Genomic DNA, 19,236 nt, shown 5'->3' with positions numbered 1-19,236 from the left:
TGTAATAGTTTGTAGATGAAGAAACCAAGGAGAATGGTTTAGTGACTTATCCAGGATCACAGATTGAATAAAAGTACTTGAAATACAGACTTAGTTATCGTAATTGTTCAGTCCTTGTCAGTTTTTTACATTTCATTTTGGTTTCATAAAATTTTCCACATAATTTTGAGTAGATTGAATCAATTATTGTGTGCTAAAAAGTGGCTGTAAGGTAGTTGATGGATGTTAATGGCCCTCCAGGGAGATTGCCAGTTGTAGTTTTACATTGATAAGCAAAATTGTTTACCATGGTTTTATATTACAGTAAAACTTTCTAGCTTCCATATTCTCCAAAAAAAACAAAAGCAATTGTTTTTTCTCAGTGTTTAGAAATTTACTTATTTCTAAATGCTAACCTGCTCTCTTGGTTAATTCATCCCAGCCATTTTTTGGTCTTTTATGCTTCTTATTAATGTATTATAAATTAGTGAATTGTGGTATCTGGACAGAACATTGAAACCTGGAGACCTAGAGTACATTATTATCTCTGCTGTATATTACCTGTGTGACCCTGGGTAAGACTAATTTCTCTCATCTTTAACATGCTCATAATCTTCACTAGCAGCATTGGAAAAATCTTAGTCATACTTACATATGTAAAATATTAAAGAAAAGATAAGAGTTTACATCATGTTGGGGTACCCATAAGTAGTCATAGTTAAAAAGAAGAGAAAAGAAACCTGTTGGGGGATGGATGATAATAGAGTTGGAGGTCAGCTTGCTGTCCCCTGACTCCCTGGCATATATTTCCTCTTCTACGTTTTCCTCTTTTGCTCTTCCTTTTGGGGACCTCCCTATGGGAAAGTGTGTACTAGGCAGACTACGACAGAAAGGGACAGATTGAGTGTCACCTGTGGCATAGGTCTCTTCTTGGACCAGAGGGAAAGGATGTCATTTCTGTGGCCCTTTTACCCCCAGTGCCCAAGTCAGTCCCCAAAGCAAGCTGGATTCATCCCTCATTTCACTGTCGAGTGTCCAGAGATACTATCTCAGTCAGCCAAATGCAGAAGGGATGTACAGTTGACCTTTGCGTAGTTTGGGTGTTAGAGACATCAACCATCTGTGCAGTTGAAAATCTACATGTAACTTACATAGTTAGTCCTGGGTGCCTGCAGTTCCTCTGCACCCGTGGTTCCTCGTACCCACAGTTCTTCTGTATCTGCAGTTCTGTGTCTGTGGATTCAACTGGGGATTGTGTAGTATTTAATATTTATTAATACTGTTGAAAAAAAAACCTCTGTAAGTGGACCTGTGCAATTCAAATTCAGTTGTTTGAGTCAGTTCTATTTACATGTCAGGTGAGGGTTGACACATGACATGTAAGATCTTTTCCACCCCTGATTCTGTGACTGGTGGTAGTATTTTTATACAGACACACACAGAAGGACCAATGTACCTCTTCTACCCAAGTGTGCATTTGTGTGTTGTTCTTGCATCAGACATTTCGTTTTGTTTCAGCATGGTTTTGTATAAAACTAGCAGTATAAATTCCGTTCATGCCTGCCTGTCTTGCTTAATTTAGCCTTCAAATACTTCCATGTCCCAGCCGTTGTATATATCAATCCATTCAGTCTCTCCCAGATATTACCAAACAAGTGAATCTATTCAGCCATCCCATGTTTGTTGTATAGCTTAATTTTACTTGATTGTAAGTTCCATCAGGGCTACAACTATGACTTGTATCTTTTGGCAGCTTCCCTAAGGACAGTATTTAAGAAGTAATGGACACTCACAATTAGTTACACAAAAAGTAACAGTGTCCTTTATTATGTAATAAAGGTCATTTATGACACACCCCTGCATAGTTAAAAATCATACTCGGTGGTGAAAAGCTAAAGCCTTTCCTCCAAATTCAGGAATAAGACAAGGATTTCCACTCCCACCACTTCTATTTAACATAGTATTGGAAGATCTCACCACAGCCGTCAGACAGAAAAAAGAAATAAAAGCCATTCAAATTGAAAGAGAAGTAAAGTTGTTACTATTCACATAGAAAACCCTAAAATTTCCACCCAAAAGCTAATAAATGAATTCAGCAAAGTTGCAGGCTACAGATTAATAGACAGAAATCTGTTGCATTTCTGTACACTAATAATGAAACATCAGAAAAAGAAAGTAAAAATAGATAATGTCATTAAAAATTAAATGGAAAAGAATAAAATACATAGGAATAAATTTAACTGAGTAGGTGAAAGGCCTGTACTCTGAAAACAATAACACATTGATGAAGGAAAATGAAGATGATACACAGAAATGAAGATATCTCATGCTCTTGAATTGAAGTGATTAATATTGTTAAAATGGATAGACTATCCAAAACAGCCTACAGATTTGATACAAGCCCTATCAGATAACAATGACATTTTCCACAAAATTAGGACAGAAAATCCTAAAATTCATTGTTGTTGTTGAGTTGCCAAGTTGTGTCCGACTCTGTATGACCCCATGGATTGCAGTATGCCAGGCCTCTGTGTCCCTCACCATGTCCTGGAGTTTGCTTAAGTTCATGTCTAGTGAATCAATGCTGCCTTCCAAACATTCCATCCTCTGTTACCCTCTTCTACTGCCTTCAATCCTTCCCAGCTTCAGGATCTTTTTTAGTGAGTTGCTCTTCACATCAGGTGGCCAAAGTGTTGGAGCTTCCACTTCAGCATCAGTCCTTTCAGTGAATATTCAGGACCGATTTCCTTTAGGATTGACTGGTTTGATCTCCTTGCAATCCAACGGACTCTGAAGAGTCTTCTCCAGCAACACAGTTCAGAAGCATGAATGCTTTGGTGCTCTGCCTTCTTTATGGTCCAACCCTCACATCCATACATGACTACTAGAAAGACCATGGTCTTGACTATATGGACCTTTGTTGGCAAAGTGATGTCTTTGCTTTTTAATACGCTGTCTAGATTTGTTGTAGCTTTCCTGCCAAGAAGCAGTTTTCTTCTACTTTGATGGCTGCAGTCACCATCCACAGTAATTTTAGAGCCCAAGAAGGGGAAATCTGTTACTGCTTCTACCTTTGCCCCTTCTATTTACCAAGAAGTGATGGGACTGGGTGCCATGATCTTAGTTTTTTTAATACTGAGTTTTAGGCCAGCTCTTTGACCCGCATCAAGAGGCTCTTCAGTTTCTCTTTACTTTCTGCCATTAAAGTGGTATCTACATACTTGAGGTTGTTGATATTTCTCCTGGCAATCTTGATTCCAGCCTGTAACTCATCCAGCCTGACATTTCACATGATGTGCTCTGCATATAAGTTAAATAAACAGGGTGACAGTAAACAGCCTTGTTGTACTCCTTTCTCAATTTTGAACCAATCAGTTGTTTGATATAAGATTCTTACTGTTGCTTCTTGACCCACATACAGATTTCTCAGGAGACAGGTAAGATATTCTGATATTTCCTTCTCTTTAAGAATTTTCCACAGTTTGTTATGATCCACACAGTCAAAGGCTTTAGTGTAAAATTGATATGGAACCACAAAAGATGCAGAATTACCAAAGCAATCTTGAGAGAAAAGAACAAAGTTGGAGCTCATCAAACTACACTACGAAGCTATAGTAATCCAAATGGCACGGTACTGGTACAGAAACCAGACACAGAGATTAATGAAAAGAATAAAGAGCCCAGAAGTAAATTCACACACCTGTGGTCAATTAATCTACAACAAAGGGGGCAAGAATATACAATGGAGAGAAGGCATTCTCTTCAGCATGTGGTTCTGGGAAAGCTGGACAGCTACATGTGAAACAGAGATTAGAACATTTTCTTCCAACATTAAATCAAAATGGATTAATGACTTAAATGTAAGACCTGAAACCGTAAAACTTCTAGAAGAGAACACAGGCAGAACACTTATGACATAAATTGTGGCAATGTTTTTTGCATCTGTCTCCTAAGGCCCCCCCCCCAAAAAAAAAGGCAAAAAGAACCTAATTAAACTTCAAAGCTTTTGCACAGTAAAGGAAACCATTGGCAAAAAAATAAGCCTATAGAATGGGGGAAAATACCTGCAAGTGATATGACTGACATGGGATTGGTATCTAAAATATACAAATAGCTCATATAACTTAGTATCAAAAAAAAAAAACAACCCGTTCAAAAAAATGGATGAAGACCTGAATAGACATTTTTTCAAAAAAGAAATATTGATGGCTAATAGACACATGAAAAGATGCTCAACACCACTAATTGTTAGAGAAATGCAAATTAAAATAGCAGTAAGATATCACCTCATACCTATCAGGGTGGCCATCATCAAAAAGTCTGCAAATAGCAGGTCTTCCCTGGTAGCTTAGTGGTTAGGAGTCTGCCTGCCAGTGCAGGAGATACAGGTTCGATCCTTGATCTGGGGAGATCCCACATGCTGTGGAGCAGCTAAGCCTGTGTGCCACAACTGCTGAGACTGCTCTAGAGCTCGAGAACCACAACTCCTGAGCCTACGTACCACAAGTACTGAAGCCCAAGCCCTAGAGTCTGTGCTCTGCAACAAAAGAAGCCACCACAATGAAAAGTCTGCACATCACAACTAGAGAGTAGCCCCTGCTCACTGCAACTAGAGAAAAGCCTGTGCAGCAACAAAGACCCAGGACAGCCATAAGTACATAAATAATTTTTTTAAAAAGTCTACGAATAACAAATGTTGGAGAGGATGCAGAGAAGAGGGAACACTTACACTCTGTTGGTGGGAATGTAAATTGGTGCAGCCACTTACATTAGAGGCATTACATTACAAACAGTACAGAGGTTCCTAAAAAAAAAAGCAAAACTACAAATAGATTTAACAATGGAGTCACTCCTGGATATATATGCAGCAAAAAAAATAAGAGTAATTTGAAAAGGTACATGCACCCCAGTGTTCACAGCAGCACTGTTTATTTAGAATAGCTGAGATTTGGAAGCAACCCAGCTTCCCTGGTGGCTCAGCTGCTAAAGAATCCTTCTGCAATGCAGAGGATTCAAACCTGGGTTCAAACCCTGGGTTGGAAAGATCCCCTGGAGAGAGGAATGGCTACCCACTCCAGTATTCTGGCCTGGAGAATTCCATAGACTACATAGTCCATGGGATCGCAAAGAGTCAGACACAACTGAGCGACTTTCACTTTCACTTTAAAGTGTCCATCAGTAGACAATTGGATAAAGAAGAGGGGTGTATGAATACAAGTGGAATACTACTCTGTCATAGGAAAGTAATGAAAGTTTGCCATTTGTAGGAACAAGGATGGACCTAGAGGCCATTATGCTTAGCGAAATAATTCAAGACAGGGAAAGACAAATGCTCTATGATATCAATGATACGTGGAATCTGAAATATAATAATAACAAATGTATACAGCAGAGTAGAAGGAGACTTACAGACAAAGAAAACAAATTAGTGTTACCAGAGAGGAGAGGAAAGGGAGGGGGGTCAAATTAGGGTTATGAGATTAACAGATACAAAACACTGTATATTAAAAAATAAACAAGGGTATGTTGTATAGTATAGGGAATTATAACCATTATCGTGTAGTTACTTTTGATGGAGTGTTGTCTATAAAAATACTGAACCCCTAAAACTAATATAATGTTGTAAGTCAATGATACTCTTAAAAAAGTAACCATATCATTTTTAAATTCTGTTTTCTTAGAATCTGGAGATTTATTCTTGTACCTATGTTCCAAATATAAGTGAGTGACAGTTGGAGTCATTTGATGGAGGCTTCATGTCACATCTCTCTTCATTTTGTTTCCCTGTGGATGGTCATATTCATGTAATTGGGCTTGCATTAGCAACCAGTTTTTCAGTTATCCTAGGGAGATAATTTGATTATTACAAGCATTATCCTTTCTATGGTAGAATGTTCTGGCACTGACAGCTGGTAAAACAAAGGTATGACCTACTAGTGGTGGTCAATTTAATTAGCAAGTCTATAGGAGAGAATTAAAGTTGCTTTAAATGTGCTATCTCAAAGCGCAGTAGTGTGAAACTTATAAGTAAAAAAAAAAAATGTTGAAAAATGTGTAGAAGTAAATGAAGATAAAAAGACAAGTACTCATTGGCTGTCTTAGTCTCCAGTAACTCCCTTATTCCCCCAAGGCAGCCACTGCTGATGGTGTGGTTTATAGTTTTTGAGGCAGTTTTTTGGTGCGCTCACAAGTATGTAATTTTTTAAAAACAGGTTTAAAACTTTTTTGTAGTTTCTTTTTTTTTTCATGAAGACTTTTATCTTACTAGTACAAAAAGGCATGTTACTGTGTTAAGTCCTGTGTAGTATTACATATTATGGGTCTGTTTAATCATTAACATACCAAATGATTTCAAAATTGTTTTCATTTTTTTCTACTATGTGCAATTCTACTGTGACCATTCTTTTTGTATGTGTGAATTTGTGCAAGTGCTTTTGAGTAATAGATTCTTAGTTAATAGTAGAAATGCCAGAACAATTGGTATGGGCATTTTGAGTTTTGTAATTACTGCCAAATTTCCCTTCAAAAATGACCAGTTTTACCATTAAGTTTTAATTAGAACTTGATGTTTTCATAATATGATTTAAATTTCTTCTAAAAAATTGTTGAAATATACAGTCATGCACACATGATCATCTTCATATGGAAAAACATTTCGTTTTAGCAGAAGAGAAGTAATCTTCTGGGAGGCGTCACATCTCTGACCCAGCAGGTATACATGACACGGTAGTACAGAAGCAGCCAAGTTACTTTTAGCTCGATACCCTTTTTCTTTCTGTTTTTACCTCCAAATCGTGCCTTCTCTCATACCCTATAGTCATCTCTGACACTACCCCGACTCTCATAATTGTCAATGGCTTGTTACCAGCTGTGATCAGTTTCCTCAACATCCCTCTCTCCTGAATGGAGGAGAAGGGAACAACAGAGGATGAGATGGTTGGCTGGCATTGCCAACTCAGTGGATATGAGTTTGAGACACCTCTGGCAGATAGTGAAGGACAGGGAAGCCTGGTGTGCTGCAGTCCATGGGTTGCAAATTGTCTAACAGCACTTAGTGACTGAACAAGAACAAATTTCCATGTTGGCTCTGTGAGCTTATTGTTTCCATCTCCCTCACTGTAGGTTTTTCACCCCTTGCACTATGAGAGTACTCAGAGTGTTTAAGAGCTTAGAAGTTAAACATTAGAATTCTAGTCTCTGCTTTCCAGCACTTTTAGTGGGGGGAAGGAACTAAATCTCCTCAGGGCTTAGTTTTCTTATTTGTAAAACATAGTCTATAAAGAGAGCCTATTTCATAAGGTCAGGAGAGTTATAAAGGAGTAAAGTTAAGTTGCTATTATCCATCATTGTGATGTGGCAGTTGACATGAATCTTCAGCTGGCAGTGGTATCGTTGAGGAAAATATTTGTGAAGTTTTAAAAAAAAATCTCTGAAAATAATCTGAACGAATCATTCTTGAACCTTGCAAACATAGTAGATCTCTTTTAATAAATCAGAAGAGTCAGGTTATGTAAAAATGAGACTTTCTGAGAACTTTGCATTTAATTATTTGTGTACCAAGTAATTGCTAATATATTAATACATCTGTTAGTTAGGTTATGGAAAATGACCTAACTCTTAAGCACTCTATGCTTACATTCTTCATTTTTTAATGAGCATTAGTGAATGTACAAGTGTTTTATTGCTCTTTATCCATATAAAATACATGATTATTTCTGTACGTGAATAAGTATATTGCTGGAACTTCTGAAGTAAATTAAAAGATAATAAGAGATGAGTAATAAAGTCAGGTGAGAGGAAAAGAGTAGAGGAGCCATAAACCTTGACAGGCCTATTTGAGTTCCCTGAGCTATATCCTGATTACAGTGCTACTTATTTATTTCTTTGGCATTTAGCTAAAGGGAAGGTGGCTTGTTGAGGGAGCAGAGGCTGGCACATGCCAGGACTCCCTTTGTCATTAGCTTCCAGGCTAAACCGGTTGTCCTCTAACAGCTCTTAGAGAGGACACCACACTGCATCATGGCAGTAGAATTACATGGACTGACCACTGAGAATAGGTGATGAAGGATCTGGCTGTTTCAGCCACCACAAATTTGTGTTTGGAATCTGGCTGTTTCAGCCGCCACAAATTTGTATTTGGAAATGAAGACATGAGTTACCGCCTTGAAATGAGGATTTCAGTAAGAATAAAATTTAAAGCTTTTCTCAAGTGTGTGTTTATTCAGTACACATTGTTACATTATTTTTCAGTGGTCTTCTAGTTCTTATCCTTGCTAAAGATTTTTTTTTTCTAAACCTGTATCACTGAAGTTTGCTGCGTTGTCTTTTCTCTCTCAGTGCCAATGTTTGATGTCAGAATTTTTGCCTTCAGCTTGTAAGACAGGTGTACCAGTGTCTTTGTAAGCCACAGACTTAGTGTTTCCTATCTTTAATAGCAGGCACTAAAACTGTAGGAGATGGCATTCCTTTATAGGTCCTGCAAAAGAGGCTGAATTAATCACCTCTGCAGTGTAAACATCTGCTTCCTGCATTCTTCCTCTGTAGACTGAATTTGACAATTTAATTTTAACAACAACAAAAAAAGAGCACTGCTACTTAAATATACATGCTTAAAGCATTGTTTGGTCAACCATGGTATTGAGGCAGTTAGGTCACAGTTAAGATGAAGATGAAAACTAAAGCCTTAAACTTTTTGTTTGAATTTGTTTTCCAGCAGTTTTAAGAAAAGAGAAATAATTAAATTCCCCACTAGAATACAAAGCTGTGAATAATTCCACATACCAAACATAGCATAAACCAGTTATTGAATATGTCTTAATATCTCAGTTTAAAATTTGCAGTGATTTGGTAGTGTCCAGTGCTTGGAAATGACTGTTTTTGTGATAAGAGACAGATATCTTAGTCAATAGGTCTTAAATTTAGTGTACTTTAGTGAGTACACTGGACCCTGAATACTTTTCAATCCAAAGATCCAGAATGTGCCACCATGTTTAAGATTCCCTCCAAATACAGAATTGTGTTTCCCAGCCGCACTTCCCATCTCCACGGCCATGTTGTCTGTGGCAAGGATTCTGGTTCAGTAGGTCTGAAGTGGTGCCTAAGCATCTACTTTTCACAGTGTGCCCCAGGAGTCTTGATACACTCCTGATCTTGAGAACTGCTGGGGTAAGAGTTTTCATACTGGAGTAAGTCAAAACTAAAGCAGAGCCAAATCAAGTAGCAGACAGGGAAGGCCAGAGACAGACAGTGGTCCTTTACGCTCGTGAACTCTCCTTTGCTCTCCTCCTATGGCGTTATGTAACCAGGGTAGGAGAGTGAATCAAATTCATACACTCTGGCTGGGAGCAAGAGCCAATAAAACTGTTGCACTGTGTTCAACAGATAATTTCACTTTCCCTGAAGGCTTGAGACTTTGTAAAATTAAGCTTTAGTCATAAAATGCTCACAAAGATTAATTACACAGTTGTAAAAGTTACAGAGTTTATAATTATAAATAAGGGTAAAAAATATGATAGTTTTAAAACACTTTAAAGGACCGTTTAATTTATATACCCAGGTTCTGGTTCCTGCCCAATGTGGGTTATATCTAATAGCAAATGTATAAATGCTTGAATTATGTTTCTCTTTGCCTGCCTTTCTCAAAGCGAAATTCTGAGAGGTTTGTCTTTGATTATAGACAGCCTTTAGCAAGTAGAAATAAACCTTGCACATCTGCATCTTATGCAAGGCTTAGGCAATACTTTAATGCATATAATCATGACATGTTAGGATTTAAGCGTTTAGACTTTAGCATTAAAGTTTAATAAATAAATTTCCTCTTTTGGGAGGGTGGTTGTAAACATGAATTTCCTGGTGTATAATGTAAAGTGTACGTGTCTTTTTTCCTAAAATGTTGAGTTGTGTTTAGAGTAAATTTATGTTTTATTTATCAACTAATTACCTTTGTGTGCATTCTTATGACTAAATTGTTTTCTGCATAGTCACAGAAGATTTCTAATTTTCATTACTTAATTTTTTATTCCTACATAATAGAAGACTAGGGTTGAGGAAACAGAGGCCTGTCTTTGTGCAGGTGTGTGTCTGTGTCATCTTTCTCTAGAATGAAAGAGGTGAGCTGGATTAGGGGTTGTGTATCCCAATGGGATACAGATATAACCCCAGTAGTTACTTAGCTCTTTACAATATTGTCTGTGCTTAAATTTCCCTGTAAAGAAGAAACATGCTAACAGATCCCAGTATTCTTCCGTAAATTTTTCTTTGATTTATGGTTGATAACTGCTGCCTGATGCTTTCAGGGTTCAACTTGAGCTCCAAGGTTCTGGGATATATTCTTCAGCAGGGGAGAGAACTGGGAGACTGCATTTGGCAGTGTGGGCTGTGGACAGACAGGTCATAACCACTCTGAACCTGTGTTTCTCCTTCTATAGACAGGGGATCATGAGCTGTACTCACCTCCAGGGGACATTGTGAGAAGAAAATGAAATCTAATTCATGTGAGGATACTTGAGCAGTAGTTCATTTTTGATAGGATTTCCTTCCTTGATAGGAGTAGAATGTATTTATATCTTTCTCCCTCCTCCTTTTCCTCCCATCCCTCCCAGTACTTGACTGGCTGATAGTGGCTCTTGCCCAGCCTTTAAATGTTGGCCTTCTGTATGGTTCCGTCCTAGACAATTTTTTACCCTGTACCGCATCCCATAGTATATCTAGCTCCGTACTTTAAATCCTTTCCCCTCTTCTTGGCTGAGTATGTCCGAGGTACTTCAAATTCACCACGTCTAAAACTGAACTCAGGGACTTCTCTGGCGGTCCAGTGGTCAAGACTTAGAGCTGCTACTGCAGCGGGTTTACGTTCTATACCTGGTCGGGGAACTAAGATCCTGCATACTGAGAGGTGTGGCCAAAATATTTTCTTAAAAATAACAATAATAAAATCTGTACTCATGATCCAAACAGTGCCCCTCCCTGAAACCTGATCCTGCTCTGGTGGTCTGTGTATCAGGGAGTGAGTTGTCCAGTGTTTTATCTAATTGTATAATCCAGAAAACCACGTCTCTCTGAGTTCCCTGATCGCCCATATCTCACGTATGTCCATTGCAGTACATAAAGAATCTTCACATTCATTTTTATGGCTGTTTAATACTCGGTGGTAGGACTGTTGAAATTGATGTGTATCAGAGCAGAACATCTTTTACTTCCTAGAGTATTCTTTTCTACTTGGCATGACTTTGTTGTGAATTTCCATTCGTTACTTCTAGGGAGAAAAGCCAAGCTCCTCCCTTGGCAGTGCTGTCTGGCCCTTCTTCTCTTCTCCAGTAGTCTGGTGTTGCTCTTCGCCCTCATCCTCTGCTGCTGAGTTGCGTGGACATGTATCTTTTGTTTCATCCACATACCATGTTCCTTTCTGCCCTCTGCCTAAGCTCTTAGCCTCACATGTAGATTGAGTGCTTCCTTTCCTGCCTTTAGTTACCTTCTAATGTGCTTACGGCAGATCTCAGCTCCATATGCGTACTCTGCCAATCCAAGGCCAGTCAGAGCTCTCTGACACAGTCTCCTGGCTCTTTGTGCTCTTCTGTGAACAATTCATTTATTCTTATATATTTGTATGGGTGATTACATTGGTATTTGTTTCACACACTTAAAGCAGTGTTTCTATAGTAGTACATGCAACCCATTATTCATTATGAAATCAGCTTTAAAAATTATGACGAGCCTTTAAAAAGTGAAATAGTACAGAAAATATCAGACCTTCTCACTTTTACAGAAAGGATATTTTTTGATCATATTTTTGCTTCAGATTAATAAATAGATGTGTTCATGTAAGTGTCTAGATACACAGGTTTATTGGGTTTGGTAATTATGTTTCTTATTGTGGCTCTTAGTCAAAAACCTTTGAAAGCCATTGAACTAGATAGTAAATTCTATGAGGACAGGAATTCTATTTTGTACCCCATTCCATCCCTGAGTCTAGCAGAGGGCTCTCAGTAAATATGTTGGCTGAATGAATGAATGCACACTTTTTCAGGGAGGTTCACAGACCTATTCTTGCTCCTAGAGACTAATGGAACCTGGTCCCAAGCACATGTTAGTGATTATTTCCTTGGCCAAATGAGTGTGGGTAAGATTATTAAAAGAAGTGTGGAACCATATCTACAGATTTTTTTTTTTTAGGGCTTAATAAGCAGATGAAACACTATTCATGAGAGGTTTTAGATTAGTTTTTGTATTACTTAATGAATCTTAGGCCTTTAATACCATTTTATTTTATTAATAAATATAAAACAGTTTTCACTTGCCTAAATATCTGGGTAATTTTAATTTCTAAGGTAGTCTGTAGACTGTTACTTAGATGTTATCTTTTGTGTTTACTTCAGCAATAAAATATTTACGCAGTTTGGCAAGGTGATACTACAACCTGGTTTAGTACAACAGCTGCACTGCCTGTTCCCAAGTGGCTTGATTTCCCTTTTTAATCTTTGGTTTTCTGCAACTAAAGACTTATGTCAGCATGTAGTTTATACAGCAGCAAATAATGGTGAAAGCTTCTTGAATTAACAGAGTAAAGAAATACTCTGCTGAGTTTACTTGGTTTCATATTTTTCTAGTGTCTTTGAAAAACATTTTACTAACAAGTCTACACAGCAGAGTTTTATAAACACAATATATTTACAATGAGACATTTTTGTTAATTTTTTTATTCTTTAGAGAACCTGTAAACTCATCTCCTCATGTACAGTCTCTGATGTTAAAAAAAAGGATACGTCTCAGCTCTTAAGTCATTACCTGTCAGCTTAGCACAGATCAGCAAAGTTCTGCATATGAAAGAATAATTTCACACTTATTTTTGGTCATACATTTGTATGTATATTGAGATTGGATTAAAAAGTATTTAGGCAAAAAGTAGAGAATCTTAATTCTTTTCAAGTTTATTGTCAGAGTCCTGTTAGCACAGAGTTTTTATCTAGCATATGTGTTATTTTTTCTTTCTATTTCTAGGTGCTCCTGATCCAACAGCAGGTGCTAGTATAGATGATGAAAACTGCTGGCACTTAGATGAAGAGCAGGTTCAAGAACAGGTTAAACTGTTCCTTTCCCAGGGCGGGTACCACGGATCAGGGAAGCAGCTTAATTTGCTCTTTGCAAAGGTATGACTTTTTATTTTTAAAGAAATATTCTAAATATATACATTTGTAGAAAGTATATATGACCATGTATAGAAAAGGATAAAGGCTGCTTTGTGAATTTTTTTTTTTTTTTTAAGAAATGGGAATTGCCTGGCAGTCCAGTGGTTAGGACTCCACACTTTTATTGCTGGGGCTCCAGTTCAGTCCCTGTTCAGGGGTGACTAAGATCCTGTCAGCTGAGTGGCATGGCCCAAGGGAAAAAAAATAAACAAAGTTATAATCAACCATTAGAGACTTCTGTGTTGTAATGCAAGCATTAATTTACTTAGATGTCTTTAGGTAAGATATGGGCCATTTTTGTCTTTTTTTAGTTCTTATACAATTTTGAAAAACTGTTCAATACTAAAAATAGCTTGATATTAATTGAAATGCCATTTTTTTCAGTTTTCTTTTTTTACTTTTTCTGGTTAATTTTCCCAAATAGAGCATAAATTTGAATATAGTCCTTAAGATATGCTTTGTAAAATTAGTTTAATGTCTATTTTAAAATTAGTTCCAAGAACATAAACTTTGGAGAAATAGAAACCTGGGTTTAAATCTCAGTTCTAAAATCTTGAGTGTGTATACCTTTGCAAATTATTTAAGTCAGTTTCCTCATGTATAAATTTAGTTAAATAATAGCATATCCTTTCTAGTTGTTGTGATTATGATGTTACATGATAATGGTGTCTTAACAGTAGTTGGGTCTTGGTAAATGTTAATTTTCATCACAAACATTTGATCACCTAAGAGACAAAAGTTATCTTCAGTATAAGTTCATTGTGAACAGAAGCTGTGTCTGTTGCTTTACACAGAACTTTAGTACCATGAACACATTTCTAAATACTGGATAAAATGCTTTTTAAATAATGTTAAGGCAATGTCTTTTCATTGGGGGTGCAGCGATCATTATGGATACTGAATTCAGATTGGTTTTAAAGGAACAGATAACTAGGTTCATTGATACTTTTGTTAAACAATTTCTCTCATATTCATAGTAATTAAAACCTTTTGTGGGTAAGTTTAGTCACTCAGTCATGTCTGACTCTTTGCAATCCCATGGACCATAGCCCACAAGGCTCCCCTGTCCAATAGGATTTCCTAGGCAAAAATACTGGAGTGGATTGCCATTTCTCAAAAGAATTAAAGTAAACTGTTACTGCTTATGGCCAAAAACTAATGTATTCTGATTAATGAAAACCCTTTAAATAAATATTTAGCCCGGGATTTTCCTGGCAGTCCAGTGGTTAAGACTCCAAGCTCCCACTTTGGTGAGCACAGGTTCCATCCCTGGTCAGGAAGCTAAGATCCCACATGCCATGCAGTGCAGCCTTTAAAAAAACTTTTATCTCATATACCATATATAGATTGCCAGTTTTTCAAGAATTATAGTAGTGGCTCAAACAGTAAAGAATCTGCCTGAAATTCAAGAGACCCAGTTTAATTCCTGGGTCAGGAAGATCCCCTGGAGAAGGAATTGGCTATTCACTCCAGTATTCTTGCCTGGAGAATCCCATGGACCGAGGAGGCTGGTGGGCTACAGTCCACAGGGTCACAAAGAGTCAGACACAACTGAGCAACTTTCATTTTTCACTTTCAAGAATACATCTAACTCTAAAATTATTTCACATGACTTAATGAATCTTTGGTAATTCATAGCACTTCAAACTCTTGTAATGCGTCAGAGTCAACAGTCTGAAATTAATTACCTTTAGGCTATATAGATGAACTTGAGCGTTGGTTAATAGTTCTGGGTTTATATGCTTAGTAGTAAAGCATTTATTTTCATTGCTGTTGCTGAGTAGTAGGTTAGAAATTCATCAGGGAAATAAATACTAAATTAAATCTATAACCTGAAGAGGTAATATTAAAGGTTTGGTGTATTTAGACACACAGTAAGTATTTCTTACATTCTCACATCAGTAGAAAGTACACTGCGGCCTAGTGGAAGCAATGTGAAAGAGGAATTAGATGGGCCTGCAATTGCTATTTTTATCTGTCTGTATATGATATACACATTATATATGTTACATGAAGTAACAGCAACATCTAATTTTCAAAATGGCATAATTTCCAGAGTTAAGACAGATCTGGATTCTGATTCCAGTCGTTCCTCTTGTCCTTTGGACAAGTTACTTCACTTCTGAGGCATGGCTTTATAATTTGTAAAATCAGTGTTATAATCTGCCCTACTTACTATGGTTGTTGTGAAGATTAAAAGGCAGATTATAAATGTAAAACTCTTTAGCAAGATGTCCAACAAATGGCAACTCCTTTTCTTTCTGCTTTTTAGTACTTCTTAAGATTACTGAAACAGCCCTCCTGGAAGCACACTCCTGTGATTCAGTGTGAAAGTGCATTCAAGTTCTCTATAAGACTCAAATTCTAAAGCCTGTGGAGAGGTGGTTCCATTACTTCCCAGGGTACAGGCCTGAGGCAGAGTATATTAACCTAGATAGAGGTTTAGGCTGCTTTATTAAAGATCTACTATTTCCTCCTCCATTTGGCTTTCACATAGAAAGAATTTTGAATAAAAGTACTCTTCCCCTCTCAACTACTACTTGTGACCTTGCTCTACTAATTTCCTACTCAGAGAACTGGCATTCAGCTTAGATTCCTATTTGTTGAACACATAACATTTCACGCTTTAGGAATGGATGGATTCATTAGGATTTCCTGTAGAGCAACTTAGCCTTATATTTCTTTCTTTGCTTTCTCTTTTATTTGGGAACTATAACAGAAGAATAATGGACAGAGCTTGATGTTCCAAAACAGAGAAGCAGAGTTAATTTATGAAGTCACTTATGATTCTACTATAAGGATTGCTCATTTGGAGCAAGAGTTCTTGAACTTACACAGCCCTGAACATTTCCTCTTACCATTGCAAAAACAGTCTCATCTGAATGAATAGAAATATGTGTTGCTCTTTATGTTGAAACCCTTGGTGAGAAAGAATCTAGTGCAATTACTAATTTACCTCAGAAAACGAAGGGCTTGTACAGCTTGTGCTTGAATATACTAAAACCCACTGAATTGTACAGTTTAAATTGGTGAATTGTATGTATGTGAATAAAGTTAAAAAAAAATGAAGGACAGATGCTATTACTATAAACATCATTAGATCAGTTTAGAAGATCTCTAAAAAGTTTTTGGTACACTTCTTCAGACTCCATTACTCTGGTGGTACGTGCAGTCAGTCAGGGAGTTACGAAGGTACCAAATGATTTGTCTTGTTTGTTTTGGTATTGTTGCTTTGCAGTCTGGCAAAAACATTTTTAGGGGGGAGTTGGGAAGTCAGGCAATTTATTTTTTCTTTTGTGGATTCCAAAACACAATTTTAAAACAATTAATGGTCATTCTTTGATTAAATTGCCGTTGAGGACAGAGGCTTATTTTTAACAACTTTTGTTTGCTTAAAAAGGATGGTGTTGAAAGAATCCACCACCACCCCCCTAACTTCCTTCCCCAAAGAAGTAAAGTGTTCTGTCTCTGTATTACTGTTGATGTTTTAACATTTTTCTGAAGGTATTTTCTTCCCCCCACCAGGTGCGGGAGATGTTAAAGATGAGGGACTCAAATGGGGCCCGAATGTTGACTTTGATAACAGAGCAATTCATGGCTGACCCTCGTCTCTCGCTTTGGAGGCAACAAGGCACTGCAATGACTGACAAATACAGGCAGCTCTGGGATGAGCTGGGTAAGTGTAAATCTTCTGATGGATTGCCATTGAGTTGTGTGTGGCTGAAGACTGGGATAGAAAGTGTAAAAAGCATGGTCAGAATATTGCAGAAGAGAGAGCTGCTCTTATATGAACTTGTCGCCATTGTACACTGTCTAGGACAGGGAGAATGAAACATTTGCAGGAATCAGTCTTGGCACCTTTTGGGGGGAATTGTCTGATGTTGAGGGAAGCAAGCACAGGATCTGCTTTTAAGTATTTGGGCGGGGTGGGGAATGTGTATTTCCAGATAGGTATTTGGTACAATTGAATTTATTATTCGTTTCCAGACTAATATTGTAATCAATTCAGCTGGAATTTGGCCGTTTTTCCTTTTACCTACGTTAAAGTTATTGAAAGTAACTTGAGTTGTCATTTTTTAAAATTATTCTCAACTTAGATGAACTACTGATTGTCAGAATGGAAAAGTCACAGCAAACTCTATAATTTTTATTGCTTTCCAAATCCATGGTGGTAAAGATGTAAATACAGCAGGTGGTTGAAAAAAACGAGAAATCCACTACTTGTGTTTACTGAGAAATTTGCAGAGATGACTCTTGTTATTCAGTACTCATTGCTAGAGAAATTAATAATGAATTTGTTGTCTATTAAGAAATCTGTATGTGACAAATGGAATTTTTGGCAAATATTTTGTCAGTGCCTGTTTTAATTTTATGTTCTGGATATTTATTAGAAGGTTTGGCTTCCCTTGTGGCTTAGCTGGTAAGGAATCCGCCTGCAATGCAGGAGACTTGGGTGTGATCCCTGGGTTGGGAACTTCCCCTGGAGAAGGGAAAGGTACCCCATTCCAGTCTTCTGGCCTAGAGAATTCCACGAACTGTATAGTCCATAGGGTCTCAAAGAGTCAGACATGACGGAACGACTTTCACTTTCACTTTCTAGTTTCAGTGAAATTAAATAGTAGAAGTCTTCATGCCTTCACCTTCTGCGTTCCTCTTGGCTATTGATGGACCACATCATGCTGTTGATCCCGTGCCCAGACCAAGAAAGACTGTTGTCTGTGAAGATACCAGTTATAATGTTTGGAAGGGACCTTTGAGATGAACTGCTTACAGATAAGGAAACTAAAGTCTGAGGAGGTTAGGAAACTTCCACAAAATGACATAGTGTGACCCTTTAAGGTTATACAGCAAGATGGTAAACAGCTGGACATCAGAGTTTCCTTTTTCCCATTAATAGGATGTGTGTTCAGGAACCGGTTTGTGGATGACAGCTCCTGTTTGTTTTTAAACATGTGTCTGCTATTCCCCAGTGTTAAGATACTTGTTGACCTTTTCCCGAAGTATTTTTTATTAAGTGTCTTATAATAATTTAATCTTAGTACTTTCCTTGGGTCACCGGAAGTAATGTTAGTGGCCTTTCCCTCAATCAGAATTTAAATCAGTCTGTAACTCTGGTGGATCCTTTCAGTGTCCTGGCAGGAAATGTTTGGGAGCTCAGTGTGGTAGCTGGAGAACACAAGTGTAATGTGTGGTTTAAACAAAAATTGTTATAGAATACTGAGTGATTTATAAGTAAAGACTCCTCAGTTTTGTAACTCTACAGTAAGTGTTGAATTGACTAGTTGGTTTATGGCAGTAAAAAGGACTAACATTTAAAAAAACTATAATGAAGGGAATCATTTCAGGAAAAATTATTGGATTAATATTAGATGAATAAAATTTAAAGAGCTTTGTTAGTGAAAGAAGCTTAAAATTACAAATAACTACTTAGAAAATATCAACTAAATATTTTGGTAACCAAAACAATGTACAAGTGATAACAGTTAAATAAAAATTTCAGTGTTTACATTTAATCCATTAGTTGTATTTCACTTTTGCAAGTTGACCTTGAAAATTATATACTTCAACCCTCAATCAAAAGTATTAATTCTCATTAGGCAGAAGTTTTCACTAGCTGATTCTTGTTATACTCTCTGATGGACTACCTTTCTAATTATGGACCAGGCTTTATACAAGTTCTTTGAGTTGAGTCCAGGATGAAGAATACATATTCTTGGCCTGTGTTTTCTTTTTTCACAAATCATGCCCACCCTTCCCCGACCCCCCGCCCTGCCATCCAGTCATTACTAGACTGCTATAAATTCTCCTGCGTACTGTGATGGTGAGCAGAGGTCACTTGCCATTTTAATGAGGTCTAAGTTCTGTGAAGAATCTCATGTGGGCGTAACAGTAGCTCTCACATCTTAATGTCATTCACCAAAAAAATTAACTAAAAGTTGCTTCTGGACTACAAAAGAAAAGGATTTTGCTTCTTAAGAAAATGGGGGAATTTGACTTTGTGCCCCTGCACAGGGCTCACATTGCTTCAAGGGTCTGCTTTGGAATTAAATGCTGAGCACTGCCAGATGCCAGA

General features: G+C 37.4%; 1 protein-coding gene across 1 annotated transcript in view; it reads left to right on the top strand.

Moving 5' to 3' along the window:
* The window catches only part of ZSWIM6 (zinc finger SWIM-type containing 6), a 208,093-nt gene that overhangs the window by 132,588 nt on the left and 56,269 nt on the right, over window positions 1-19,236 (top strand). The window contains exons 3-4 of the mRNA XM_052659213.1: window positions 12,976-13,124; window positions 16,689-16,839. Coding sequence (XP_052515173.1) covers window positions 12,976-13,124; window positions 16,689-16,839 — 300 coding nt within the window. The remainder of the gene's footprint in view (window positions 1-12,975; window positions 13,125-16,688; window positions 16,840-19,236) is intronic.

Source organism: Budorcas taxicolor, chromosome 20, assembly GCF_023091745.1.
Source record: "Budorcas taxicolor isolate Tak-1 chromosome 20, Takin1.1, whole genome shotgun sequence".
NCBI classification, from domain to species: Eukaryota; Metazoa; Chordata; class Mammalia; order Artiodactyla; family Bovidae; genus Budorcas; species Budorcas taxicolor.
Note: the sequence above shows the minus strand (reverse complement) of the source record. Positions and strands in the feature narration are given on the sequence as shown.